The sequence below is a fragment of the Larus michahellis genome, chromosome 1 (assembly GCF_964199755.1).
Source record: "Larus michahellis chromosome 1, bLarMic1.1, whole genome shotgun sequence".
NCBI classification, from domain to species: domain Eukaryota; kingdom Metazoa; phylum Chordata; class Aves; order Charadriiformes; family Laridae; genus Larus; species Larus michahellis.
Genome location: NC_133896.1, coordinates 94,419,669 through 94,446,874, shown reverse-complemented (window position 1 = coordinate 94,446,874; position 27,206 = coordinate 94,419,669). Strand labels below are relative to the sequence as shown.

Here is a 27,206-nt window from a genome sequence, read left to right as displayed (position 1 = left end):
GGCGGGGCGGCGGGGCGGGGCGGAGCGGAGCGGTGGGGGCTCTTTATGCGGCGGGAAGCCGGCGGTTCTGCGAGCTGCGGGCGGCTGCGGCGGCAGAGAGGAGCGACCCGGACGGGGGCAGAGGCGGGGGGGCGGAGGAAGAAGAAAAGGAGGAGGAAGGAGAAGGCAAGCGGCAGCCGGGGTGCTGCCATTGTTCCGCACCTGCCGCCGGCCGGGACACGTGGCGCCGCTTGATCCCCGCTCCTCGCCCCCCGCCGCCTGACACCGCACGCAGCCGCCCGGCACCATGGGCAAGGGGGTGAGCGCCGGGGCGGAGCGCATGGGCTCGGGGTGATGTCGTGCGGCCGGGAGTGGGAAATTTAAGCAGCCGGTTACCCCGCTTTCTCCCCTCCGCTGGGGCGGGCGGGGCTCCGCTTTGTCTTGTGCCGGGCTGGGGCGGCCACGTCGTGTGTGAGGGGGCTGAGGCGGGTAACGGCCGTTGGAGGGCGGCGCCGGTGCCGCCTGCCCCCGAGCAACGTGCCCCGGCCGCCGCTGGGAGGGGAAGTAACGGGCTGAGGCGGCGGTGGGGCCGGCGGGAGACGGGCCACGGGCGGAGCGAGGCGCCGGCCGCCTCCCCACGCGTGGCCGGGCCGCCGACATGGCCGCGGCGGGACGGGGCGGGAGGGGACGGCCTGTGCCGGTGAGGCCGGGCGGGGATGGCGGCCCAAACTTTCTCCCCTCTTTGAGGCCGGGTCCCCCCCTCGAAAAGCGCCCTCCTCCGGGGCCGTGTGGGGCCCGCAGCCCCCGGGGCTGTTGTTATCTGATGCCCTTTTGGAGCTGAGCTGTGGAGCGCCGCTGCTCCCCCGTCTCCTAAGAGTACTTTAGACTTGAGACACGAGGGCCCGGGGGGAGGTTGGAAGGGGGGTTTGTTAGGATTATTAAGGCTTATTAAGGGCTAATTTGCCTGTTGGTAGCAGTGAGGGTGCGGTGGGGCTTGGTGGCAGGAGGGAGGTGATCGCCCCGACTCCATCCTCTTAATTGGGGTGATAAAAGCCTCCATCGTTGCTTTGCCCTGTACCGGCGTTGTTTCTACCTCAGAGCCCGCCAGGAGGAAAGGTCCTTAATTCAGATCCTGTCTCTCAACTAAAGAAAAGTGTCTGTGAACGCTCTGGAAAACAAGAGCAAGGACTTCTTTAAAGTTGGGTGTTGCAGTCAAACATGTAGAGCAGAAACACCTCTTGAGTTGCTCCTGTTTTATTTTATCTTGAAAAAGTAAAGGCCAGTTTCTGGGTTTTGTTGCTTGGATGTTTGCTCTCCCCCCCCTTCAAGTACTTTCTTGTGTATCTTACATAGTTGGAGGTGTGTAGATTTTTGTTTACTATTCTTCTATGCTCGTTCCTGGAAAATTCCCAGGCTTCTCTGCTTCTTGAGGAGAGCACGGGTCCTTGAGACGCAGAGGTGGTAGCGTTGTCCCTGCCTACAGGTGTTCTGTGCTTCCCCAGCCAGCGCTGTTCAAACACTGACTTGACTTTGCATTGTCCTCATCCCTGCGGTACAGCGGTGGCAATGTTGACATAACTGCAGGAATAGTCGGGGAGCTGCAAGAACATGGCAGAGCAGACAGTTAACTTGGAAAAGGGGGTTGAGGAGTGCGTGGGGTGGGTTTTGGGGATTTATTTTTTTTTTTTGGTTGGGGTTTTTATTTCCTCGGTAAAGTCCTTTTGATGTGTGGCAGCCCAGCGTGATGTTTTGCAGCCTGGTGGGCAACGAGCAGCGTGCACAATAAGAGGTCATCTAAGAGCTAAGACCATCTAAGCTGCCTTCTGGATGCTTTAAATCATCAAAGAAACCTTGGAGGTGTGTGTATGTGTGACTGCAGTGCTTCAGGGGCTGCCTTGGCTGGACTAATGGGAGGTGAAAACACTTTTTAATATAGAAGGCTGTTAGCTGTCTCGCTTCTATTTCAGATTTCATAGGTTGCCAGGATAATAAAGCAATTGGCTTGAAACTGAAGCGCCGACACAAGGGATAACTTAACAGTGTACAGCTGCCTCAGGCTTTCTGGTAGCAAGTCACAAGATTTGTTTGTTCAGTGGTGAGAATACGTGCAGGTTATTGGAGTCCCCCTGAAAAATGGGGATGTGAGATAGCAAGGCTGTAAAAAAGGTGGTGTGTGGTTGCAACACTGAACACCATGTGCCTGCCTGGAGTTAGGGTGCCCGAAAAGGAAACCTCTTTCCCATAGGAGCATGGGATGGAAGAGAAAGTAGGAGCGTAAGTGTGAGAGAACAAGTTCCTTGTCTCTGCAGCTGTGAGGAGAAGCTGAATGTCTGTTTTACTTTAAATGGTAACAGGACAAGGGGAGGGCCGTGAGCTGCCTGGGTATGTTGTTCAGCCCAAAAAGCAGACTATCCAAGGGGGTGTGCATAGTGGAGGAAAGCACACGCGATTTCATTTCTGTTCAGAGCTGTCTGCAGAAAGCAGCGTGTATCACTCAGTCTCCCTTGCTGCGCTGGCATACTGCACAGTTGCTAGTGCGTGCTTTGAGTTGCTTCTGGAGGTCAGGGCTAATGCCTGAACCCCAGTTAAGGGTTTTTTCCTGCCAGAAACTAGGAAGGCTTATTGCATAATGGACCAATTGAGGGGAAATTTTATGCAAATCAAAGCAATCCTCATCTGGTGCGATTAAGAAATCTTAATATATTACTCTTTTCCTTCCCTCATCTCTTTCATTCACACTTCTTATTACTATGGCTAGAGGATATTCCATTTGTCAAAGAAAACCCTGGGCCTAGTCAATGCACGTTTTCATGAAGTGGAGTGACAGGATGAAGGGTCTCTGGCAAGTGGCCTGTACCTGTGGTTTGCAATCCCACAGCCCAGAGGGATCCTGACCTGCTGAAAACTGCAGAAGGTCATGCTTCAGCCAGGTCATTTCAAGTGGTAGCTGAAGTTACCAGACCAGCTCCTCTAGGGGAGAATTGTCCCAAGTCCACTGATCTTCATGTGTTTGACAACTCTTAGAGACTTCTGGATTGATGGTAAAGGTGCACTAATCTTCCAGGCAAAGAGGTGTGGGAGATGACACTCTGTAGCTGGCACAGCACTGAAAACACAGGAAGGGCTGCTCAGCTGTGCAGCAGTAGTGTTTGGAAAGCTACCTTTGCACTTGGGTCTTAAAGCAGCTCCATGAGAAGTAGAGATTTTTGTCCTAATATCCAGAGTAGAGACTTAAGGTGTATGCGTGGTCATGTTTTGACCCTGATGATGAAAACCCTTGCAAAGTTGAGGTCCCTTCTCATGGCAGGAGAGCTTGTCCTTCCGTAATTTGGGAAACAGTGGTCTGATCACTAGCTGTTGAGTAAAAACTGCTCTGTACTGTCCTAGATGCTGAGTCTGTTCAATTGATGCAATTGATTAGACTTTCAATTAAAGATATGAGATTGAACACAGCTCTTAGGAGGGAGTAAGAAGGGTCCAGGGAAGGCATTTGCATCCTTTGCTTAAGATTACTTAGGGTTATGGAGTGGTGTTTCCAGTCCAATAGGCATAGTCCTTATGACTCATCTGGTTAATATATTTACTGAAGACTGTCTCATGAGGCAGCAGGACAGTAACTTTTCTGTTTTCTCTGCACAGTTGATTATAATGACATAAGTACTAGAACAGACCAGGCCTCCAGAGGCTGCGTAATTTATTTTGGCTCTTACTTGGTATTTCTTGTTGGATTAGGTGATGTTAGAATAGGGTACTTCTGAACTTGTCTGCTGATTTGCACCCCTCCTGTTTCCTGGTCAATCATGGCTTGTGTTGAGAACATCAGCCATGAATGGCTCAATTAGTCCAGGGCGGAAAAGCATAAGCTGTATCTGAAAGACAATAGGGTTTTCTGGGGGCTGTATAAATCTTCTTACACTGGTGTGTACAAATGTTGTGCTTAAGCCAATGGAAAAAAAATATCTTGCATGGAAAAAAAATAAAGGCTCTGTTGTGTTTTTTTTTCCTGTGGCAGTTTTGATGAATCAGAGTTCCTAGGCAAAGTCAAGTAACAGGGGTGACATTTCTGATGAGGCAGACCTTCCTTTGTGTTTAGGCCATGTGATTAATTCTTGATAAGATGTGAATCTGGAGTACTGTAGGCCGCCTTATCATGGTACAGCAGGAAAAGGAGGGGAGAGCAGGGAAATCACAGCGCTGAGGGGTAGGATGAACCCCTTGTCCCCTGGCAGCCCAGCCAGCATGAGCCTTTGTTGAACAGATTGGGATCATCTGTCCAGAAGAGAGGCAATGGCCTTGAAGATACAGAACAGGGGCGGGACTTTGATCTATGTCGCGAGTTCAGATTTGAGTGATGGAGCAGGAAGTTCACTGTGCATAGAATCATCCTATAGCAAGAGCTGAAACCAGTGCTGCTGACTTACCTGTTCTGTAAGGGTGGGATGTGGTACTAAAGCAACAGAGGTGAAGGTATTGTGCTTTCTTGTTTTTTTTAAGCTGAGAAATTGAGCTCCTCACTTGGGTGCTTAAAGAAACGAGTAACTCTATCCACTTTTTGTCCTGACTGCAGCTGATCGCTGGGGGTTTTGTTCAGGTTTGGGTTTTTTTTTTAAGCAAATCATGCTTGAACAAGGGCATTGTGCCTTTTCATGTTTGACCACTTATAGGTCATCTCTACAGCTGAAAGAGCTAAACACTCTTATATTCTTGGGCTGTTCGCCACTGCCCCTGATGAGCTGAGTAACCGTACTTCTCATGGAAGTTTCCAACAACCAGGAGGATTTTAGATCACCTGCAAGAGCTTGCCAGGCTTTTTGGGAGGGAAGGGGTGAAGCTGAAAGTGGTGGACTGCTAGTCAAGGCACCAGCTCCTTCACCTTCACTAGAAATCATTTCTCATCTCAAGTGGTAATCAGGAAGCATGTGTTTTGTGCAGGATGGTGTTTAGACTTGTCTGCTAGAGCTCTAGCAGAAATCAGAGTTGTTATCTTTGAGACTGAAGGAGAGAGATGCTTCATGGTGAGTTTTTGTGAATTGCCCTGTGGCAAATTCTTGTGATGCTGGAATGTGAGGACTGTGCTGGTTTAAGTTCTGTGGCTTTCGCTTTCTTAAGGAGTGAAATAGGAGTTTAGGTGCAGGGAAGAGAATGTCAGGAATGCTGATAGTCTGTAGTTCCCTGTCCAGGGAGAGGAGGCAAACAGCTCGTCTCTGCTCCACTTATTAAAAACTGTTCCTGTTGCACAGCCCTGTAGCTGCATGCAAGGATATGGGGGACGCAAAGCCTGCCTTTACTGGACAGGGCAAGGCTGGGCTTCTGTGTGTGTGAAATGTATGACTATGGCTGCAGAGTCGTGTGCACAGAGCTTTCTCAGAACAATAAAAATCCTTGTCTAGATGTGGCTGATGGCTTCTCTTCTAAAAGTCATGATTTTTCTCCCTTGCCCCCTGCCCATGTAGTTTCACTTTTGGTTTTTGTTTCTACTTCTTTTGGAGTAAATAATAAAAATTTCCTGTGCTTGCTGCTCAACAGGAAAGTTTTTGGATCCTAGCAGTAGTTTCTGTGTCCAGATCGCTCTCAGAAGTCCAGTTTGCAATTTGAGGTACTCTTGCAAAGATCAGGCAAGGCAACGCCATTGAAACCTTTTCTTAATCTCATTAACAGTTTGACTCTGGTGCCACTAGCTGCTGTTTCATCTCAAAATACCTCTAGGGGATCTTACTGAGTGAAAATCTCATTGCATAAAACTTGGCAGGGATGTAATAGGTCCCACGCAGAAGGGAAGGCAGGGAAAAGCTGCTATTGGAGGCTTGTGAGAGTCTGGAAATGTTTGGAGTACTTAATGGAGGAACTGTACTGGTGCCTGGTTTTGGTACCATACAGGGTGTCCTAACTTGTTGCAGTACACGATTATTTCTGCCTGTAACTCTAATGTACTTTTTTTCTGTCTTTCAAGTGATGTTTATACGTGGTACACCATGATTTCTTTGTCCATAGATGCTTGTTTACCCCATCATGGCAAGATCTAAATCTCGACATGATTTCACGTAGTATTAACCATAATGAAAGTGAATGAAAATCCATCTGAATAAAGAGGCTTTAAGCAAATCATCTGCTCTGTGAAGTGTAAGCGGGACTGAGCACAGATCCAATCTGCAAAAGTCTACTACTGCTTTGTATACCGTTCTTGCTGGTCAAACTGCCATAAATTGAAAGCAGATTTCTGTTGCATAACCAGCCAGCTAGAGTGCCAAACTTGAGAATGAAAGTGTTGGAGCTTATCCCCCAGATTCAACCAGTTAGAGATACCACTTCTTATTTATCTTCAGTTGATAGGCTGCTCCTTGCCAGAGGATGTGGAAGACTGAGAGGGGGGAGGAGGAGTTAATGCCTTGAAGGGAGCATAAGTATGCACTCAGGAATTGGTTTCTTCTGCTCTTTGTCACTTTTCAGCTTCAGCTAGGGCTCACACATCAAGACTGATTGAATAGCATGTAGCTTGCTTTCCTCCTAGCTAGGCTTGCACAATGTCTGTCTCTAATCTGTGTATCAGGGATGCTGCTGAGCAGACTTGTCTGCTCACTAGCTCATTAATATTTTTTTAATTTATTGAAGTGGTATAACTTTAATAAACCATAATCGTTTTGTCTGCTTGGCAGGCTCATGTGCATAGTTCATGTCTACTGCTGTAGAAGTTGACTGTAAGGTGTTTGTTACAGTACTGTGTCTTCTCTTGCAGGCTGGAAGAGACAAGTATGAGCCCACTGCTACATCAGAGCATGGCGCAAAGAAGAAAAAGGGGAAGAAGGAGAGGGACATGGATGAGCTTAAAAAGGAAGTCTCAATGGTAAGAGTGTAAGGATGGAAAAAGCAGTTTTAAGACTATTGACTGCCCCCAAAGCCCTGTGCTTCGTATGATGAAAAGAGCTGGTGTGCTGACAGCACAGTGTGACTGAAGGCACTGATCTCCCTTCTGGTCCCCTCTGTTTCCAAGTCAGACATGCTGCAAGTGTTTCAGCATCAAGATGATCATGCAGCAACCCTGAAAACATTACTTCTCAAAAGGCCCTTGATGCAGAACCCAAGTCTCTGCTTGCTTGTGTTACATGTAGCACAGCGTAGCTGTATTTCCTCACCCAGGCAAGCACTGTCTGGATAGCAGCATTGCAGGCTTTATTGTGCTGTCATGCGAGACTGCTGTTTTCATTGCAGTTGAGTCTGTACGGCTCCTTTTACTGCTAGCCTCTTCTCGGACTGACCTCAGTATTATTATTCCTTCTAATCATGTTTGAGGCTGTGGGGAGTGTCTCCCAGCCCCATCTGTGAATGTTGGATGATGCTATACATCTGTCTGTGCACACCACCCATCTTAGATCTGATCTCCTTGATGTTGGTACATGTTTTGTTTCTGTGCTTTCGTGGTTTTGGCCCTCTCTGTTAGGGAGAGGGGATGCTAAAGCTTGCTCCAAGATGAGATTTTGTGTTCAGTAGCAATGCTAACTTAAAGTATCTGCTCCCTCCTCTCTTTGGGGGAAGAAACACTGCTTAAGCTGGCAGCATTACTTAAAAATGTGTGAAATTACAGGATTAATCTGTACTTTCCTACGTTCCTTCCCAACTCCTTTCCCCTTCTCCCTCACCACCACCACCACCTTCCCGTTCTTCCCCCCAGAAAACCGACCAAGGCTTCACAGAATCTGCCGGGAGCGTAAAGACTGCACTGAGATGTAGTCAGAGTTTGTTTAAAAAGCTGTCCTGTCGTACCCAGATAATCACAAGAATGCTAAAGATGAGACCACTTTGAATTGCGGAATGAGGTTGAGATTCTCTTCACAAAGATCATGAGCTAGAGTCTTGCTATCTAACCAAACTGTTAGATAGGAAACTGGGGTGGGTGGGTGGGGGGTATGTGTGGAATTGCTGAGCTCTTGCTGATCTGCCTGCAGGGACTGATCTCTTCCCCCCTAACAATTTCTTGCCTTTCAGGATGACCATAAGCTGAGCCTTGATGAACTTCATCGCAAATATGGAACAGACTTGAGTCGGGTAGGTAGACTTTGTTTTCCCTCCCTCCTTGCCATGATCTAAAAGGGAACAGTCTTGGCTCACAGCACTTCACAGAGGGAGATCTGGGTGGTCTGGTTTTTTTCTTTTTTGTTTAATCTGCCCTCATGCAGTTAAGTTTCCCAGGCTTTGGGAGAATTGTTGAGCGCACAAATACTTTTCTTCGTCCTCCCCCTGTACAGCCTGGCTGCAATACTTTAGTGACTTAGTTTCTAACAAAGTCACTGTTATCTGCCTCTGAACTGTTCCAAGGTCAAGTTGATTCTTGGATTTATTTTTTTTCCCCCCGAGGAGCTTTTAATAAAGGCAAATGTTTGTTATATTGCAGATGTAGTCTAGTGAGATAGCACATGCCTAGAGACTTAATGGTGGCTGGTAGCAGTTAAAATTTTACCCTTTTATAGTAAGAGGTGTGCAAATGTCCTAGCTAGCCTCAAAGTCCAGTGCGGAAGCACTGCAGTAGTTTTGCACCTTTGCTCTTGTTTGTTTTGCTTCATGCATTTTTTTTTTTGCATGACTGCATACAGAAACAAGTCTGCCCTTACTCTATAACAGCAGAGATTTGCATATTTCTGTCAAAGACCTAGGTTTCTGAAAGCTGAACTTCCTGAAAGGCCAATCCAAAGTGTTGTCATCTTTATGGTCCTGAACTTTCACTTGTTCCATAATTTGATAGATTACACTGATGGATTGCACTGGGCTGTTTCTTGGAGCTCAAAGTCTGCTGTAGCCTTCTTGTTGTGCCCTTCTTCAGTGTTTGTAGCCCCATGGCCTGCAGGCTCCTCAAGGAGCATCCAGCATCCTGTGTCTCCTCTTCTGGCATTCAGCTGTCACATCCTGCACTTGTGTTGCAGAGCCCTGGCTGCAGTGGAGATCTCCAATATCTGTTGGCATCTCCCTATTGCTGTGGTGGGACTCTGCCTGCCTTTTTGAGCAGAAGATGAGCAAATTCAGAGCCACCTTCCCCAGTCAGTCTTGCCACAGTGTCTATAAAAGGAACCTCTCTTCTAGGGTTTGACTACTGCACGTGCAGCTGAGATTTTGGCTCGTGATGGCCCAAATTCCCTCACACCCCCACCCACCACTCCTGAATGGGTCAAGTTCTGTCGGCAGCTCTTTGGAGGATTCTCGCTCCTGTTGTGGATTGGTGCTATTCTATGTTTTCTGGCTTATGGCATACAAAGTGTCATGGAGGAGGAGCCCAACAATGATAATGTAAGTAAAAAATGTCTGTTTTACCTCAGAGGCAGGCTGAGCAGCCTGTTTGGCTCAAAGCAAATTAACTTCCTCTAAGCATTCAGCTCAAAAGCTTTTCCCATAAGCACGGGAAATTCAGTGGGTGAGCTTAACACATCTTGGAGTGCTTCCACATAATGAAATGAACAGCCAACTTCCTTCATGTTGTGTTAACAACACTAGCTTGTGGACAGCCTTTGTGTACAAAATGTATAGAGTCTGCAAGTACCTCCATGCTTTGTTAATGGGGCACTTAAATTTCAAGCAATTTATCTGGACAAAACTGGAAATCTTTCAGGCAGATCATCCTCTGACTCACTTTCTCTGCTCCTTGTAGCTGTACCTGGGTGTTGTGTTGGCAGCTGTGGTTATCATTACTGGCTGTTTCTCTTATTACCAAGAAGCAAAAAGTTCCAAGATCATGGAGTCCTTCAAGAACATGGTGCCTCAGGTAGGGAATACCTCATTTCCTTGAGATCTGCCAAGCTGTAGCTTGCTCAAGGTTATTAACTGTTTTAAACATGGGCGTCAATTGTAAAAGGCCTGGCTGTGAATGGTATCTATTGGTGTTTAGCAGACAAGATGTCCCTTGTGCCAAGCTGTTAGCATGGGTTACTAGCTCTTAATGTTGAGGGATATATGAGACTCCTTCTTTATACTCTAAGTAACTATGCTAATAGTGCAGGGCACTTCCTGTCGCCCTGTGAGTTCCACCAATTTGCTAATGCTTATAGGACACTTTCTTGATAGTCTAGGAAGTTCAGTAACTGGTGTGATAAGTACTAAAACTCACATTCCTTCATGGTCAGGGTCTGTATCATACCTAACAATCTTACTGCTACCTTGGCAACAAGGAACTTTAATGTCAAGAAAACATAAATTACTGTTTTTCTTAAATAACATATGTATTGGAGATAAACATCTTGGTACAAGTAGAGATGTTGTAGAACCATAGCACAACTATTTTAAGATATTCACATCTCTTAAACCTGTTCTTAAGAGTTGTTTTTGACACAGGCTGTTTCTTTTCTGTTTTTCAGCAAGCTCTTGTAGTCAGAAATGGTGAGAAGATGAGCATAAATGCTGAAGGAGTTGTAGTTGGAGATCTAGTGGAGGTGAAAGGAGGAGACAGAATTCCAGCTGACCTTCGGATCATATCTGCACATGGTTGCAAGGTACAAGAGTGATGGGCTGCCTGAAAACTTCATTATGAAGGATAATGAATTCGTCTGGTTTCAAAGAATGTCTTCTGTTGAATGGGTGGTGGAGTGGAGGAGGAGGGTGTGCAGGGGTTGCCTGGTATTTTTTCTGCTTTCATTGCTGAAGGTATCTGCCTCCTTGTGTATGACAAAGTACTCTCTTCCATGTAGGTGGATAACTCCTCACTTACTGGTGAATCAGAGCCTCAGACCAGGTCTCCAGACTTCTCCAATGAGAACCCACTGGAGACCAGGAACATTGCCTTCTTTTCCACTAACTGTGTGGAAGGTATGGGACTCCCCTACTTCCCAAAATTATTAACAATGCTAGGGATTGAACTGCATGGGTAAGCAACAGAAGTGCTGTGTGAGTTCAGTGTATTAGTTGGTAACCTACTCCTACCATGCAAGAGCAGGCTGGAATTTCCCAGCAAAGGCTTTGCCCATTCCAACTGCAATAGTGTATGATGGGCAAAGAAGACTCTGCAGCACTAACTGTGGACAGGCTGTACAAGATCATGTCCAGGCAGGTTTTGAATATCTCCAGAAAGGAGACTCCACAACCTCTCTGGGCAGCCTGTTCCAGTGCTCTGCCAACCTCAAAGTAAAGACGTTTTTCCTCATGTTGAGGTGGAACTTCCTGTGTTCCAGTTTGTGCCCATTGCCCCTTGTCTTGTCATTGGGCACCACTCAAAAGAGTCTGGCCCCATCCTCTTGACACCCACCCTTTAGATACTTGTACGCATTCTTCTTTCTCCATGCTAAACAGATGGAGGTCTCTCACTCTTTCCTTATAAGAGAGGTGCTCCATTCCCTTGATCATCTTCATAGCCCTCTGCTGGACTCTCTCCAGTAGTTCCTTGTCTACCTTGAACTAGGGAGCCCAGAACTGGACACAGTACTCCAGATGTGGCCTCACTAGGGCAGAGTAGAGGGAGAGGATAGCCTCCCTCAACTGACTGGCCATGCTCCTTTTAATGCACCCCAGGAGACCACTGGCCACCTTGGCCACAAGGGCATGTTGCCGGCTCATGGTCAACTTGGTGTCAACCATGACTCCCAGGTCCTTAGCAGAGCTGTTTTCCAGCAGGTGAGCCCCTAACCTGCACTGGTGAATGAGGTTATTTATCCCTAGGTGCAGGACACTACTCTTGCCCTTGTTGAACTTCATTAAGTTTCTCTCTGCCCAACTCTCCAGCCTGTCCAGGTCTTGCTGAATGGCGGCACAACCTTCCGGTGCATCACCACTCCTCCCAGTATTGTATCGTCACCAAAGGCCTGAGGGTACACTCTGTGTACAGCAGCATTAAAGTGCAGATAAATAATGTGAACTGAGATGGTTAAGCAGAGCTATAAGAAATAATACAGCTGCTTCAGAAAGCAGGAATTTCAAATATCTGACAGAACTTCTGTTGCTGCTCAGAGTATGGTGGTAGGTACTCTTTGTGCTGAAGCCCAGAGCATCTTTTCCATACCCACAGGGTTTGTAACTGTTCAGTGATGGTGGAGAATTTTGCCTGACTCCTATTGTGTCTTCTGCTGACAGATTCTGAGCAGCAAACTGCACCATGTTTGTTCTTCCCCCAAAAAATCCCAACCCTGCAGTACTGAGGGATATTCTTGGTCTTTCTCAAGAGCCTTGGGGGAGAGAAATGGACCTCCCCTGAAAGGAGGGAAAAGGACACTGTCTACTGCGTAAAGATGGCTTCCTCTAATTCCCTATGCAATTGGCACTTGATTCTCTGGGGTAGAAGGGAGAGAGCATACAGGTTGGCCAGTCACACAGGAATCGTGTACAGCACGTATCTCCATTTATTTCTTAGGCTGCTAGAAAGTAAAAAAAAAAAAAAAAAAAAGTTGTGATGGGAGACCTTGCCATGGGAATGCCTACCTGCATTGTATTGGGCAAAGCGTGCTAAACTTTAGGACAATCTGAACAAACTCGTTTAGTGTGTTTAGGGAAGGGTTTTTGTTCTCTAAAACGTGTGTCTCGCTCTCTTCTAGGTACTGCCCGTGGCATTGTCATTAGCACTGGGGATCGCACTGTGATGGGCCGTATTGCCAGTCTGGCTTCTGGACTGGAAGGGGGAAAAACTCCAATTGCCATGGAGATCGAGCACTTTATCCACCTCATCACTGGAGTGGCTGTTTTCCTGGGTGTCACCTTCTTCATTCTCTCACTCATCCTTGAGTACACATGGCTGGAGGCTGTAATCTTCCTCATCGGGATCATTGTTGCCAATGTCCCAGAGGGGTTGCTTGCAACAGTCACGGTGAGCAAAGTTGGAAAAAAAAGATTGAAGGAGTTACATATATGGCTCTTAAGGAAGTGGAGTGCTTCATGTTCAGGGTGCAGAGGTGTTAAAGTAATGGAAGGTACTCTGTGTGGTGAGTGTGTAGGGATAGATTTTTATAAATTCAGTGTAGTCAGACTAGTTGTCCAAATCGATGTCAAGTTATGCAGCTGTTCTTCTAATGAAGATGGGTTCCTAAGCTAGATCTGCTCAGAGGCTTGGCAGTGTAGAAGTGAAATGAGCAAGACTAGGAGTTCCGGAGTTGTCTTGCCTTTTTTTTGTGGCAAAAAGTGGCCTTCATGTCAAAACTGTTAAGGATTTCTACATCCCCCTGCACACCAACCCTTCCAGCCCTGTGGGGCTGGCAGAGCATCCAGCAAGCTTCACTCTAGTCTCAGCTCTTGATCTGGCACCTGGCAGAGGTTCTTATGAGTTTGGTTTCCCAAGGAGATGGTGGGAGTATCTGGGTGTGCTCAGCTGTGTAGAAGGTGGTGGTGGACAGGGCTAGAAGTGTCCATGCAGCCTTAAGAAGCAGAACAGCAACTGAGCCAGGGAATGAACAGTTGGGAGCTGGAAGCAGATAACAGCCTCTGGCAAGAAAGGGTAGCTGGGGCTTGTCACTTCCTACACCAGTAAGTTGCAGCCCTATCACCAGAACTATTTGCGGCCTTTTCATGTGTGGCCTGCCTCCACCTATTTTGAGAGTTTCTATGATTAGCGAGCTGCAACTTTAACTAAAATGTTAAGCCGGGGCATGTTATTCCCTTCCTAATGCACTGTGAATCAGGAGAATGAAGCCTTGTTGAGTCCTTTTCTGGAGGTTTTGTGATGAGGAAAATGTCATTTAAAGCTAGCAGCTGGGCCTAAACATAGCTGTTCATTTTGCACTGACAGGGTGAGCATGGAGTTAGGGAATCGCTGCAGGGCATGGAAGCTGGCTGTCATTCCACGCCCACAATAAGTTGGGTAGCAATGTATTAGTACACAAGTGCATCTAACCTGTCATCATCTGTGTCTCCAGGTATGTCTGACACTAACAGCCAAACGTATGGCGCGTAAGAACTGTTTGGTGAAGAACCTGGAAGCTGTGGAAACCCTGGGCTCCACATCCACTATCTGTTCTGACAAAACAGGCACTCTGACACAGAATCGCATGACGGTTGCACACATGTGGTTTGACAATCAGATTCATGAGGCTGATACTACAGAGAACCAGAGTGGTAAGACCATCTTTTGTGCTTGAGGCATCTCATTAAAACATGGCTTTTTCTGAGGCTTCCTGTGCTTCTAAGAACCCATGTTTCTAGCTCTCCAGTCCAGTTCACTGTTCAAGGACATGTAACATATGATCTACAATGAGTATTAAAGGACTTGGGGTGACCGATAGAAAGCTTTTCACTGTAGTACAGTTCTGTTTAATCCATAAACTCCATATAGGCTGCTTTTGCCCAGCATGGCTCCGTCAGAATTTGAGCCTCTTTAATGTTCAGCCCCTTACATCTGTCCCGTATGTAGAAATATTTGCTGTTCTGTACTTCAGAGTACATGATTATTTTTGCCAAAATGTGATGAAATTGGCCCATCTTAAGCCTGCTGAAAGTGTGGACAGCAGAGGTGTTGACCCTGATAATAAATTCCTTGAGACTAAACACAGACGGAAATTTCCCATATTGAACTAGATGGCTGCCCTTGAACAGGGGGTTTCCCAGAACATCCTAGGTGTGTTTGCAGAGTGGTAGCAATGAAGGAAGTGACTGGCAGGAAGTTTCTTCTAGATGTTGATAAGAATCTGAAATCTCAGGAGCGCTGTGCAACTGAGAGAGAGGTACTTCTCTCCAGAACTGTTTAGTACTACCAAATTCAGGAGTTCATGAGCTGTCATCTACCTTGTGAAATGTTGTTGTTGCAACATGTTATTAGCATAAACTTTTCTCAGTGGTGCTGCTACACCCTGCTCCCTGTCCCCAGCCACTCCAAAATATTGTGCTTGTCTGAACCACTTTAAAAAGCTGCTTTGCTGTTCTTGGTGTCTAACACTAGTGCAAAGTAACAAGCTATAAATAAAGTGTTACTTGGAACCAGTTGGTTTTGGCCTGGCAATGGTTGGCTTGGCTGCAGTAGAAGTAAACCTAGAAGATTTTTCTTCACAGAAAATACATTAGCTTATCAGTTAACTGTCTGTTCAATTCATCTCCCCTGAAGCTAGCTTAAGAGCCAGCATGGGAGAAGCAGTATCTCTTTTTTGTTTGAGTATTGTTCCTTTGGGAGCTATTTCATCCAGTTCCTGGGTGATGGATAAAGTGAAACAACCTGGAAATGGAACCCAGCGTCCCTTCCTCAAGCCTCTCTGAAGGAGTGTTATCTGTCTGGAATTCCTTGGCTTTGTCAGCCTTGCCTCTGCTGCTGCTGTTTGCAGCTGTTATTGGAATCTTGAAAGCAGAGGTGTTTTTTTGCATTGTTGCTATTTCACCCTTGTGTCTTAAAATAATCAGTTGCTCATCAAGTATCTGGGAAGGCAGGAGGAGTAAAAGAGGTATAGTGTGCTAACAGGCTCTAAGTTTTTCCTATTTCTGAGGTAACGGCTTCTTGCTGTTAAGCCTGTGTGATTTTTGGGCTTATGTGATTCTACTTTGTGTGTGTGTGTGGGGTGCATGGCGTGGGGAGACTTTTTGACATTGTTCCTCTGCTTTCAGGTGCTTCCTTTGACAAGAGCTCAGCTACTTGGACTGCTTTGTCCAGAGTTGCAGGTCTCTGCAACCGTGCTGTGTTTCAGGCCAATCAGGAAAATGTACCAATTCTTAAGGTGAGTTCCTAAAAGAAGCATTTGTCCAGTTTGCCTTCACTGTTCTCCCATAATGGTAGTGAGATTACATCCCATAACTGCAAAGCAGAGGTATCTGACACTCTTAATCTTCTCTACACTAGTCTAGCACTGTTACAGATGTGCTACGGGCAGAGGAGATGGGACTTGGGAAGATACATTTCCCACAGCAGATTCCTTGCCATCCACTAGCATCTACAGTCTGTCTAGGAGGTCAGATACTTCAGACAGGGCTAAGAAAGAACAGAAAGCTTTCCTAGGCATTTCCCAATGTCTGGCTGTTCCAAGAATCACTATCTCTGGCATTTGTCCACTTAAAAGATACAAGCACCCAGTTCTGGGAGCTGGGAGAAGTAGACACCAGAGCCGGGGGAGCAGCAGTTGTGGGAGACTGTTTGTCTTTAGCCAGTCTGTTCTCACTGGCCAGTCTTAGCTTTTTAAGCCTTTGCTGGTTTAGCGCTGGTGCAAATGCTGGCATAACATGAATTCAGATTCCTGCTTCTGAACTGTGACCTAGCCAAGGGCTGAAACTAACTGTACAGTGCTTATAATCTGTCAAATATTAGTCATATTGCTTAGTAAACTTCTTCCCAAGGGTGTTCTGATGCTGTGGTAATAGAGATGATAGAACAAACTATTTTTTCCCTAGCACTCCTCTGACTATAGCTTCAGGTCATGTTTTTTAGAACTAAGATAAAGAGCTGGAGTTCTTCCCATTTAAGGATGACTTGGGAGGAATGAGTTTTTTAAAGTCTTTAGATACCAAAAAGCAGTACAAAAATGAAAAAAAAAAAAAAAAATTTCTTCAGGGACACAGACCAGAAGGGCAAGAAATACTTGGTTTAAATTGCAGCAGAGGAAACTCAAGTAGGATATTGAGCACACACAGATCTCCAGGGCTGAGAACCCCCATCTACAATTTACCACTGCTAACCTTACAGGGGAGGAGGGACAGACAGATTAAATCTTCTCTGCCAGAGGCTTGATAAGTTGATCTTATATTGGGGTGGGAGAGCACATACAAGTGTTTCTGTGTGCATGTCACTTGTCGTCTTCTCACATTTGCTGCTTTTGATGGCAAGCAACTTACAGCAGTTCTCAAAGTTTACCCTTCAGCCTCTCTTTCTCTGATGGCACCTGGTTATCTGACTTTCTCTGCCCTTTAAAAGGGCTTCTTGACTTTGGCAGCAGAAGTCTGCTGCTCTCTCAGGCTAGGAGGCCTGACATTCTGAAATGCAGTATTTGTCAGTACTAGATAATAGAATTATTTATTCTTTGCTCTTATATCGTGTTATGTAGAAGCTGGGAGACTGGTCTGAGATGAATACACTTGGGTTTTTTTTGAATGTCTGATACTCTGTGGTGAGTCTACTGGGATGTACGCTTTGATAGTTGTCTCTTTCCTCAGAGAGCAGTGGCAGGAGACGCCTCTGAGTCTGCACTTCTGAAATGCATTGAATTGTGCTGTGGTTCTGTCAAGGAGATGAGAGATAGATATCCCAAAGTGGTGGAAATACCATTTAACTCTACTAACAAGTATCAGGTAAGCACATGCCTGCTTGAGGGGGAGTTGCTGTGTGAAGCACTTATGTAAATTTGCACACAGTGTGCCTCAAAACTTGTTTTGGTACCAAAATCTTGCCCAGCCATTACTTTCTTGTAGACTGCACAAGGCTATAAATTTAAGTTAATGGACCATACTTAGTTAAACTGTGCAAGAGCTTCTGGAGTTGCCTTGACATTAAGGTGTCAGCTGCTGAGAAAAGACCAGACACACTTCTTGCCTGTGCAGCAGCGGTGCACAGAGAATGGAAGAACTCAAATCTGGGAAATGACCTCAGCAAGTCGAACTTGGATGCAAAAAAAAAAAAAGGCTGTATGTTAATGTTAAGGAATATGTAGTAATTCCTTAGTTTGTGAACCTCTTTAAAGTGCAGTTAAATGAAAACTAGAACCAAATATTGCAAATTGTCCTGAGCTACTGTAGTCACAAAACAGAGTGATGGTGTTACTCATGACCCTCACAGTACATGTCTATAAAATGGTTTCATTTCTTCCACCCTAGCTGTCTATCCACAAAAATGCAAATACATCAGAATCCCGTTACTTGCTGGTGATGAAGGGAGCTCCAGAGAGGATCTTGGATCGCTGCAGCACCATTCTTATTCATGGCAAAGAGCAACCACTGGATGAGGAAATGAAAGATGCTTTTCAGAATGCTTACCTTGAGTTGGGAGGCCTTGGGGAGAGAGTGTTAGGTAAGGAAAAGCAGCCTTAATAAATTGGAAAAGATTTGTCCCTCATGCTCCCATGCAGAGTTCCCACAGATTAAGTGTAGGGTTGTACACAGTTCCTGCAATGTAACTGTAGTGTTGAGTCAAGGTCACTTCAGCAATTCATGTGGGAACAGTCCTGCCTTTAGCCTTTAATCTAAAAAGCGACCTGCAGGGTCTTACCTTGCCCAGCAGCTGGGTTGCCTAGATCAAAATGAAGCAAAGCATCTGGGACCTTTAGTCTCCATGGGGCCACATGGTATTAGATTTGCTCCACTGCATGTGAACCAAGCTGCGTCTGGGCACCTAGCAACAGCTACTGGTTATCAGAATCTGAGCGTGACTCCTGCCTCAATAGCCCTGGCTAAACCTCTGATGCTGTCCTGTTATTCTTGTGTGGCTGTTTGCAGAAGCAATAAGTGTTTGTGCGCTCTCTGCCTCCTGATATGTTGGAACAGAGTAAACACGGGTTTGATGTGTTACAGGATTCTGTCACTTGGCTCTGCCTGATGATCAGTTCCCTGAAGGCTTCCAGTTCGATACAGACGAGGTGAACTTCCCTGTAGACAAGCTCTGCTTTGTAGGACTGATGTCTATGATTGACCCTCCTCGTGCTGCTGTGCCAGATGCTGTTGGCAAATGCAGAAGCGCTGGGATCAAGGTACTTTATTCCTGTGTTCAAAATCACGTCGCTCTATACCTGTGGCTATAAAGGGCTTCCCTCACTCTGTGTGTTTGCTGTAATGTGGGTGAAGAGAAGTATTGATCAGGATTTAATTAGTACCGCTTCAGGCTTCACTTCTTACTTAAATACAAAAGTTTCTATGTTAATGGCCTGAAAAATGAGTTGGACTCCAAACTGCTAGGGCACTGGCAGGCACTGATGGTATGGTGTGCCTGAGCATGTGATTTGTCTCAGGTGTGTTCTGCATGTCCCACAGTACTGACTGAGGTGAAAGAGCGAAGCACAGGTTGGAAACGGAACTGGATCTGTTGACTCAGGATTAACAGTTTTCTTTGTCTTCCATCCACCTCAATCCCTTGCATACTGGTAACAGGTTACTACTGCCTGTACCTCAGGCTTGCTCTGTGCCAGGGCTGGCTGTTAGAACAAAAGCCACGTGGCCTTTTCAGCCTCAAGGGACCCTGCCTCTTGGGCAGTGTTGCTCTGCAGTACAGGCAAGGCTTTCACAGTAGTCTGCTTGCATTTCAGGTTATCATGGTTACTGGAGACCATCCAATCACAGCCAAAGCCATTGCCAAGGGTGTCGGCATCATCTCTGAGGGCAATGAAACAGTAGAAGATATTGCTGCTCGACTCAACATTCCCGTCAGCCAGGTCAACCCTAGGTACCGACTGGTGGGGAAGGCCGAAACTGTTCAAAGAATTAAGCATTTGTCTCTCTCCTTGCCTCGGATAATCTTTCAGCATCTCTCTAGACATGAAAAGCTTGGCATTTGCTTAGCTCAGCATGTTGTGGCTCCTCAATGGGTATCATGAGTTATGTGAGGAATGCACAAGTCTTTCTTGAATGTGCATGGGAAGTAGTTAGAAGTAAGCCCTATACAGAAAACCTGGGCAGTTTCTTCTGTCCTTTCTCTGCCCCATAGCTGTGTGTCCTGATGGTCTGTCCCCAAGGTGGGGGAAAGAAACAGATGGCTGGGTGGAGTCTCTTTGGGGGGCAACTTTTTCCTCCTGAGCTAAGCATTTGCCCCACCTGGTTCATGTCGCTGCACAAGCACCATGTACTGCCCACTGTAGGGGGCAGGTAAAAGTATCTGAAGTGACACGGGGGAGGGAGGTGGATGTCTGGGGGCTTTTTTGAGCAATGCTGCTGCAGAGCCTGAAAACCATGTACTCCTGCAATTCCAGATCTTTAAATAGAGGCTAGGTCTAGTTTTGTCCCTAAACATATACTTAGTCAAGTTTGTTTAGTTAGGTAACTTACAGGTTCGTGGGGAAAACTCTAGTAAAAAGAAAATGCCTAGTTTGTTAGTCACAATCCAGGTTGAATGGGCTACCAAAAGTAAACTTTGTATAACTGTTTTATACTGTTTACAGAAAAGAACTGACATGCCATCTATAAACTTGATCGCGCAAAGCCCAGTTCTGCCCCTCTTGCTTTCAGACTCTATTCTGGGTCTGATTGCAGATGGGCAAAGTGAGCAGGACTTGGGCTGGGCGAAGCAGTTGACACTAGTCATTGTCTAGAGGCAGAATAAATGTGAAAATGTAATTCCTTCCTCTTAGGGGTTAATGTTTGCCTTTAGCCTAGTACAGAACTGAGGCATCCTCAGAAAATGTGCTTTGGCATACATGGGCTGTTTGCAGAATGGCTGGGCTGTCTGCATTGCTTAGCTTGACCCAGCCTGTGTTTGGGCTGGAGGGTAGCCATGTAGCTTATGAACTGTGAATAGAGACACCCTGTGGAATGAATTGTATGGGGGAAGACAAGTATTGTGGCTGAATTATTCTCTTTTTCTTTTTTTAATTTTTTTTTTTTGAGGGTAACTTCACAGCCTAGCAGTGCAGACTGGGGATCACTGGGCTGTGTGACTGAGCAGGTCAGCAGCTGGCTGTAAGGGTGGGGAAGGAATTTCCCTGTCTAAACTGGGTGATGTCATGAGCTGCGTGGATAGTCTCCTAGACCTATAAGGGATGGTATGCTGGCTTACAGAGGTGGTATTTTCCTGTAGCGTGCAGGGTACCAAAGCAGTCTAAATATAACGTTGCATGCTTTTGTTGCTGAAGAGTGTAAAAGTCTGAACTGACATTGCATGAGCTCTCTGAAGAGCCACGTGTAGATCATCAGTCTGTTGCAAAAAGATTGCCTGTGTAAGACCACAGCGTCTCTTGTGATGTTGGAAGCTAACTTGCCTGAGCCAGGGGTTCCTTTCGTGCAGAGGCCAGGAGCTGTGGAAACAACTAGCTTTTGCCTTGATGCATTTTTAAAAAGCCATAGAAAGCATTAGTCTGCTCATGGGGCTCTTTGTCTGTTGCTTAGTGCTGTCTTGTTGTCTCTTTCCTTGTGTTTCCCATCTATGTTTAAACTCGGAGCATCAAACTTGTATACAGAGGCAGCCTGGATTAGTATTTAGTCACAGCAGGAGCTGGTCTTTGCCTAGAGCACTGAAGAGCCACAGCTTTATGGAGAAAATACAACTAATGGGAAACTTACTTTAACTTGTGAAGTAAAACACTTTATTGTCTCTTGATTGCAGGGATGCCAAAGCTTGTGTTGTTCATGGCTCAGATTTGAAGGACATGACTAGTGAGCAGCTGGATGACATCCTGATGCATCATACTGAAATTGTCTTTGCCAGGACATCTCCTCAGCAGAAGCTTATAATTGTGGAAGGCTGTCAGCGACAGGTAAAGAGATGGAGTCAAAGGGCTTCATATTGAAGAAGGCCCCAGACATATATAAAACTACCGATCAGTGCTGCCTTCCGAAGTGGTAGGGCTTGGTCTTCTCAGTGCCCTCAGGTAAAGGGAGAGACTAGATCTGTCCGCCAGCAGCCTTCAGCTGCTGATGTCGGACTGCTCTACAATACCTAAATATAAGGGTCTTGCAGGAAAACATCTTCAGTTTGTGCTGAAGCTTTCTTCTAATCCTAGGATGTGTTAACATGCTTAATTCCTAAATGGTCTGGAGATCCTTGTGAGAGGAGGATTCAACATGTTTATATATTGTCTAACATCTATTTTGGAGAGAGCAGCGTGGTTCTCTGATAAGCCTGATGAGAATGGGGAAAGGGGTGAGGGGAGGACAAGGGGAAACTGAGGTCTCTTTACAGCAAAGTGAAATAGCTTCTTATGCTTCACGTCCTGAAAGACAGGAGAAAACTTTTCTGCCCAAAACATCTTATAAGATTATTTCAGTCTTTCTGTTGTTCCCTTTGTGACTAGGGTGCCATTGTAGCAGTGACAGGTGACGGTGTGAATGATTCCCCAGCCCTGAAGAAGGCCGACATTGGTGTTGCTATGGGTATTGCTGGCTCAGACGTCTCCAAGCAGGCAGCCGACATGATTCTGCTGGATGATAACTTTGCCTCCATTGTCACTGGCGTTGAAGAAGGTGAGTTTATAACTTGTGCACAGTGGTGGTGAAGTGTGGTGTGCTTCAGCAGTGTTACTTACTGATTCCCTCTGAAATAAAGGTGTCTGGAGGGTTGTTCCTCACTTGAGCATGTCTCCTTGAAAAGTGTTTTCAAGGAGGGTGGCACTTTCCTCCTCCCTTAAAGTCTCTTTCCATTGGACCAGCATGATCCTTTGGGCTGGAAGCAGTAGGAAGCAGATGAGTAACAAAAGCTACTTTGTCTTTTTGCCTAACACTGACCCTACAGTCATCTTTGCCAGCTGAGTCTGACACAGTTTCCTCCCTGATGGAGCAATAGCTCTCAAACAGAAGCAGAACAGGGGGTACCCTAGGGGCTCTTGATCCTCAGAAGCCAGAGCTTAGTATCCTGCTGCTGTATGCAGTGAACCCTGATTGCTGTGACCAAAAACGGACTTTGTATAGGTGATGCTGTGCACAGAGCACGCTGTCTCACCCTTACATGCAAAAGAACTCTTAAATTTGTTGCACGAGCATTTTCCTTTTCAGTGTTACCACTGAAGCTGCCTATGAGCTACTTGGCTGCCTTTTGCTGATAAGTGAGAGTTATGTTGTTCTTTCCCTCTTGCCCCAGGGCGTCTGATCTTTGATAACCTAAAGAAGTCTATTGCTTACACCTTGACCAGTAACATTCCTGAAATCACGCCGTTCCTGATCTTCATCATTGCGAACATACCCCTTCCACTGGGAACAGTCACCATCCTCTGCATTGACTTGGGAACTGACATGGTGAATGTCCTTTTTTTTTTGTTGTTGTTGTTTCCAGAAGAAATGTGGGTATTGTTAGGTACCCTAGAGAGAGGACAGGTGGAAGGAAAATGCTTAAATATAGTTTTCTCTATAGTGTTCTGATTTAAAATAAGTGACCATTTGATACTCCCTGTCTTGTGGCTCTCTTGAGTCTGAGGACCCTTCAATTCCATGCAAGGACAAACTGGGGATGGGATAATGTTCTTCCTGAATACTACAGCTAGAGCTTTTAGGCAGTGCTGTGCCTCAGGCTGAAAACATGGGGCAGGGAAGGCTGTATACAGTGGAAAATTGAAACAGTTCTAACAGTGGTCCTACCACCTCCAAAGGTCCCTGCTATCTCCCTGGCATATGAGCAAGCAGAGAGTGACATCATGAAGAGGCAGCCCAGAAATCCCAAAACAGACAAGCTGGTGAATGAACGGCTGATCAGCATGGCCTATGGGCAGATTGGTAAGCTGGTCTGTTTTCTGTGGCACTGGTTTGAACTTGGTGGTGGCAGGGGTTATATGCCATCCTGAATCAGTGACTGTTCTGCTTATTTTGGTGGGGTTGAGGTTTGGTATGTCTGAACCAGAACGTCAGGCTGTTAAGAATTTGCCATGGTTCTGCCCCATGGCATATAGCGGTGGCTTGTGCAGCTTGATCCATTGAATCGCTTTCACAGTAATTTTTTTTAATTGCATAGTGCTGTAAAGGAACTGGCCGACAACCAGCTCTCCTCTGGTTCAGACTTGTTCAGCAAGAACATAGATCCCATTGTTAGTTTAATTAGAAGAAAGGATTCTCTCCAGCATGTCCCTAAACACACAGTATTAGGAGCCTTGATTAAAGGCAGCTACAGAGATGTGCCCAGTTCACAGGACGGGAGCTCATGCTTAATTGCAGCAGACCTTGGGAACCTTCTTGACTGTATTTTGCAAGGATTGGGGGTGGGCAAGGCTTAATGGGAATACAAAGGGAGTTTTATCTTGTGTCCTTGAGTACCATGCCATTGCAGCATAGGGTGGAACAGAAGTAATTCTGTACAAAGTTGGGAGCAGAAGCTGCTCAGCAAAAGGGTTGCAGCTGAGTTTGATGTTAGTGTGAACTATTTCTATAGCTGCTGCTTGGGAGACTGAGCCCCACAAGGGGTAATTTTTTTTAGGTGGTTGGGTTCTCCTGAAACTACTCTCAGTCGTAATTGCTCTTCACAGTACCGTTGTCACTTTTATCGTCTTTTCTTACCTGTTTAGGTATGATCCAGGCCCTTGGAGGTTTCTTCACCTATTTTGTAATCATGGCGGAGAATGGGTTCTGGCCTTCTGGCTTGCTAGGGATCAGAGTTCAGTGGGATGACCGGTGGGTTAATGATGTGGAAGACAGCTATGGGCAGCAATGGGTAAGTTTTGAGGCACAGCTGAACTGAATGAACGCTGAACAAACAGCAGCATATCTGAACGAACGCTCTCTGCTCTGTCTGTTTCCTAGACCTACGAACAGAGGAAAATAGTGGAGTTCACTTGCCATACAGCCTTCTTTGTCAGCATTGTGGTTGTGCAGTGGGCAGACTTGATCATTTGTAAGACCCGAAGAAACTCTGTCTTCCAGCAGGGAATGAAGTAAGTCAGGCTGTCCATGGAGGATTTAGAATTGGACTCTACACATTTTCCAACATACGGCTTTCTAGTTCTTTGTCCCAGCAGTGTCTGGGCATCTTGGCTTAAATCTTGAACAGTCTAGTGCCTTGGTAGTGGATAAAAGAGGGACTGGGTGCCCTCTTGTAGTACCTACTACAGTTGTCAGGCTGAGACAGAGTGAAATGCTGACTTCCGCTGCCATTGTGCGTGGGAGCTGCCCACCTCAAAGGACAGTGACATATTCCAGCACACAGCCTTGTGCAGCAGCAGAGCAGCTGATGTCTTGGGAGATCTGGTGGTATGAACCCCAGGCTCCTTCTGAATTTGTGATGAAGGCAATTGCCGGTTGACTTAGTTGTGAACTGGATTATCTTTGTCTAGAGACATAAAAGACCGTTGTGACAACTCTGCCATCCTCTCTGATGGCCTGGTAGTCCGCACCTGATGGACTTCTGGGCTAGACCAGAATATCTGTTTCCATTGACTACCATGTGGCAACTAGCTGTTTTCTAGGATGTCATCCGTGAAGGTACTCTGTCCCTGACTGCTTTCCTGTTTCTTCTAGGAACAAGATCTTAATATTTGGTCTCTTTGAGGAGACTGCTCTGGCTGCCTTCCTTTCCTACTGCCCTGGGATGGATGTTGCTCTAAGGATGTACCCTCTCAAGTAAGTTGCATTATGCTTTTTATACAGCAGGCTGTACCACAGAACAATAGTGCTTGGGTGGGGAGATGGATAAAAGTAGTTGTGGGCTTGTGGAGCATGAAACCTCTAGTCTTAAAAGAGCTCAGGCTAGAGGGGGCAAGTGATCCTTTGTTGTAGCGTGGCACACTGCGGGTTTGCTTTGCTTTACTGTTAGTGGGAATGCTTATGGGGAGCCTACAGTTCAGTGCTGTACTAAAAAATCAGCTACGCAACTTCAGTTGTACCAGTGTACTGTAGTGCAGTTGCTCCTGTACTTGCCTGGGGTATTTTTATGGATAGGGGACTGCACCTCCAAAGAAAGCCAGTTGAACTGCTCTGAAACATAGATCAGATGACTTGTCTTTGCTAAAGACATCTTGTGCCTTTTTTTACCTTTCAAAAGACGTTATTACTTGTGCTATTTCCATGGAAGATGCTACGTAGATGCAGATGACCAGTTGGTTGGTGCATGGTAACTTTCCTAACAGTTGGGAGGGTGCCAGCATCTTAAGCATTGCCCAATAGCATTGCAACACTTCATGGCAGGGTTTACTCTCAGGCTTTGAACAATCCTCTGGCTTAAGTGCTATAAAACTTCTCATGGCAAAAAAAAAAAAAAAATACATCTTGTGTTTCGTTCAGAAGTGTTGTCTGGAATTCGGCGCTGAAGTGTGTTTCCTAACAAGAAGGCTAGCATCTGCCCAGTGCCTGCAGCAGCTAGATGTTAGCATGTGTAAATCACGAGGGAAACCAACGCAGTTCAAGTGAGCAAGGCTCTGGGCACAAAGGTTATGTGTACTTAGAGGAAATATTGCTAGATTGATAGGTGGGGAGGTGCTGTAACGGAGATGAACAAAGGTGCTATGGCACACCTCACGTTGGAATTAATATCCAAAAGTGGATTAACCTACTGCAGCAGAAAAATTGGTGGTAATTCTTGGCTTGGAGGATTCTCAGCTGAACCACAGCCTTGAGGGAGCTGGCACACTGGCAAGCTGGGACATGACAGCCTTCCTGCACTCTTCTGTGCCATCAAGTCAGAGCTCTGCTAGGCAAAGAGTGTCGCCGCTGCCTGTGTTCTCACTGTCTCCCCTCCCTAACAGGCCGACCTGGTGGTTCTGTGCTTTCCCATACTCCCTCCTCATATTCCTGTATGATGAAGTCAGAAAGCTCATTATCAGACGCAACCCTGGTGGTAAGAATATGTTGCTTATCTATGTGTTTTCTTCCCCACCTCTTCATGCTGCTGAGCTCGGTAGAAGTTCTGACAATGCCCCAGGACCCCCAGTGCCGAGCGCTATGCAGGGCTGTATTTTGCTGTGTTTTCCCTTCAACATTAACAGTGCTGTTAGTCCAAATTAAGGACTGTTCCTCTCCCTGCATTCTCCCACAGTATATGAAAGTACCAATACGCTGAAGTAGATGGAAAAGATGGATTAATGCTTGGGTCGTTCTAGAAAGCTGGAACAGGGCCTGAAAGCTGCAGCACATCAAAAATTTGGCAAGATTTTTCCATTGTGACGGGTCGCTTACTAGTTCAGATGTTACCGTGCAAGTTTTCAGAGCCTAAAATGAGCTCTAGTGAACCTTATACTTGGTCTGCCTTAACACTAACTCTTTCTCCCTCTTTTTCCTTTAGGTTGGGTGGAAAAAGAGACCTACTACTAAAAAGCGCCTGTAAAACATTCCACGCACAGCCCATGCCACCTCTCCACCATCTCCCCTGTGTGCGTACTTCATCTTTGCAAGCGCAGAACCGTGCCTGGGCAGGAGTAAGCTGAAACTGAAGGAAACGTGAAGAAACATGGACTGGAGGAGAAAGCAAGGGGAAGGTTGGGGTGGGGGGAAAGTCCGACCATCAGTCCATGGGGATGAGAGTTTGAGTAGTTTTATGTGCCTTTTTGTTTTTGTAAAAGGAAACTGAAGATTTTATATGTGGATTTTTACAAATAAAGATGGATTATAAGAGGATGCCCCCACATGGTCTTAGATGGATGTTTTTCTCAAGGCAAAACCTGGTTCAAGGCAGCCTCTCCTCCCTGCTTAGGGTGTGGTGATGACAGCAGGGGTTAGCCCCTGGCTTCCCATTTTTGTAGCAGGGAAGGGGAGCTGCTTGACCCGGAGATAACAGCATATGTAGTTCTTAAAAGCTCTGGTGCATCACACTCTCTAGC

At 46.2% G+C, this 27,206-nt stretch overlaps 1 protein-coding gene across 1 annotated transcript; it reads left to right on the top strand.

The window, feature by feature from the left end:
• On the top strand, positions 1–27,011 carry ATP1A1 (ATPase Na+/K+ transporting subunit alpha 1). Its single transcript, XM_074593968.1, has 23 exons — positions 1–298; positions 6,713–6,820; positions 7,960–8,019; positions 9,049–9,252; positions 9,611–9,724; positions 10,314–10,448; positions 10,644–10,761; positions 12,477–12,745; positions 13,788–13,986; positions 15,460–15,569; positions 16,996–17,130; positions 17,653–17,845; positions 18,346–18,521; positions 19,074–19,210; positions 21,083–21,233; positions 21,771–21,939; positions 22,553–22,707; positions 23,058–23,181; positions 23,964–24,109; positions 24,199–24,329; positions 24,913–25,014; positions 26,136–26,227; positions 26,672–27,011. The coding sequence occupies exons 1-23, from the start codon at positions 287–289 to the stop codon at positions 26,698–26,700; spliced, it is 3,069 nt and encodes a 1,022-aa protein (XP_074450069.1). The 5' UTR covers positions 1–286; the 3' UTR covers positions 26,701–27,011.
• The last annotated feature ends 195 nt before the right edge of the window (positions 27,012–27,206 follow it).